The following is a 2,500-nucleotide window of genomic DNA, read 5'->3' on the forward strand; positions in this document are numbered from 1 at the left end:
AAAGAGAGAGCTCCACTGTTCTACTCGTTCTTGATGACTTCCGCAGTAAACAAAAGGACCAAAGAGTGTTCTTGGTTTTCAAGCATTGCCATAGCAGGATCAGTACTTTTAAAGCAAAGGAGTGAGAAAATGGATGTAACTGCTTCGGTGCTTGGCGTACTTCTCAAGTCAAAGTCAGTCGAGGTAAGTTACAGTAGTTCTTTTCTTGCATAATGCCTGATGGAATATGTTTACGGGTCCATACCGGAAGTGCTAAATTAAGTGAGATGTAGGGGGAGGGGAGATGAGTCCATCAGTTAAATGCAAAGAATGAATTTATGTAATCACTAAAAATGGTCATATATCCCAGTCATATTTACTGAAAAATGTATCATAGTGCAGTCCATATAACATAAATGTAAAATAACAATACAAAGCTCCTGCAGTTACAATAGAGAGGGCATTTGAATGACAATTTTATTGTGTACAATTTAGTTACAGAATTCTTGCCAAGTTTTCTTCCTTAACATTCAAATTATTATTCCTTCATGAAAATTAAAGAGAGAGAGAAAACCAAAAAGAAACAAGAATGCCATGTTCAGATTCAACTCACCAGTTCTTTGTTTTGTTTTTTATTTTTAATAAAAGTAACAAGCCAGCTTGTGGTTGTACAAGTGACATGCTACCAAATATTCATCTCAAAAAATCTCTTTTCTAATTACTTGTTTAGGGCAAGATAAATAGACCTTTTTCACTTGTACATTTTGTTTTCCCAATACAGATCATGTGATAATATGCAGGAGATTTGATACTTTATCTTGCTCATTAAAAAGAGTACATGCAAGCATGAATCTGTCTGCATGTACTCTTTTTAATGAACACGACAAAGGATCAAATCTCCTGCATATTATCACATGATCTGTATTGGGAAAACAAAATGTACAAGTGAAAAAGGTCTATTGCTGTAAGCTATTGTTAATTTATATTATTTCATCTCTTTAAGGAAAGCTAGTAAAATATATCACATTCGTATCATGGGTTAGCTGCCATGAACACTTAACAGGTTCCCTTTGTTTTGTATAGGAAGGATACACAGTAACCTATGTACATATTTGCTTGCTCAACAGGCTACTATCTCCAGATTTAACAAGATGAAACTGACTAATGCAAATTTCAGTATCCTGAGAAAACTTGATGAGCTTGGTGAGAACCATGATGCAGATCTTGTCCAAGCAAAACAGCAAATTTCAAATCAAAACAGAGAATTGAAGACTGCTCAAGATAAATGCAATGCTGCCTTTACAAGACATGCTTCCCACACCCACTGTTCTACTGAATGTCGTGATGAAATCCAGTCAGCTTTAAGAGAGAAATGTGAGCTGAAAAAGGCAGCTCACCCTGGCTTTGTCATCTCTTTTGACAACTTGGACATTCACTTGGAGCGAAAGAACATGACTATGGATTCACAGAACAAAGACTTCCACTGGGTAAATCATACAATGGTTGAGAACAGAGTTTCTGGGGCCATGCTGGAGTCTTCAGCACCAAAAGCAAATCTGCTTGATGTTTGTAATTTGAAGTTTTTGCCATCAGTGGAGGATCAAAGATGTCAGAGGCTTAACTACATTATCCTGTGTTCCAGAATATTGGTTGATTACTTTGATGTATTAGCACCTTTGGCTGATGCCTGCATCCGACATATTCCACATAAATATTCAAATGAATTATCCCAGAAAACCAAAAAGGTTTGTTTCACATCAGTCATATTAGAATCATCACAGAAGTACATGTATTTCATTCAGCCATATGATCCAATTTCAGGGTACGATTTATGTATGGTACCTTACCAAAAAGCTTAAATTAAAAAATGTGTATGGCTGGATAAACTTGTGTTTCTTAAAATATAAATTTAAATAATAAAGTCAGACATAAATGACCTGATCACAATTATTTATTTATTAACACAAAGTGAATCTTAAGTGGCAGTTATAGGGCAGCCAAGACAGTGTTGGTTTTTTAATAAACCCCTAAAGTCCACACAGCCCTACCCAACTCAGCAATGCATTAATTGTACATGCTCTGTAATCTATATCCTAAAACTCATCATTTCATCCACTTGTTGTTCAAGCCACAGAGTGCTTATGTCATGTATTTTCTATCTGCTATCATCTAATCCTTGTTCCACTCCCCTTTGACTTGCAAGTGTCAGCTGCTAAGTGTATATGTGTATCACTATAACAACTCAGTGTTTAAAATTGTCTTTCAGGTTCCCCTTGGATTAATATTCAAGAACGAAAACGCCAATGAGGACATGATAGAAATTCTGCAGCAGTTCCATGATTATCTTCCTCAGACACACAATGGTGGTATAGATGGTCAGTTGTTTTCTGGAGACCAGCTTACAATTGAACGGGCAGTGAATATTGTATCCTCTGTGGCCAATGGTTACACTCCCAAAGACAGACTTGAAGGAATCAACTTACAACTGGGTGATTGGCATGCTGCTGTCAAACTACTCAGT

At 36.4% G+C, this 2,500-nt stretch overlaps 1 protein-coding gene across 1 annotated transcript in view; it reads left to right on the top strand.

Annotated features, from left to right (window-relative positions):
- The window catches only part of LOC137997371 (uncharacterized), a 4,962-nt gene that overhangs the window by 1,008 nt on the left and 1,454 nt on the right, over positions 1–2,500 (top strand). The window contains exons 1-3 of the mRNA XM_068843320.1: positions 1–183; positions 1,107–1,724; positions 2,246–2,500. The exon at positions 1–183 is cut by the window's left edge and continues 1,008 nt beyond it. Of these exons, the coding sequence (XP_068699421.1) occupies positions 1–183; positions 1,107–1,724; positions 2,246–2,500 (1,056 nt within the window). The remainder of the gene's footprint in view (positions 184–1,106; positions 1,725–2,245) is intronic.

The sequence above is a fragment of the Montipora foliosa genome, chromosome 3 (assembly GCF_036669935.1).
Source record: "Montipora foliosa isolate CH-2021 chromosome 3, ASM3666993v2, whole genome shotgun sequence".
NCBI lineage: Eukaryota > Metazoa > Cnidaria > Anthozoa > Scleractinia > Acroporidae > Montipora > Montipora foliosa.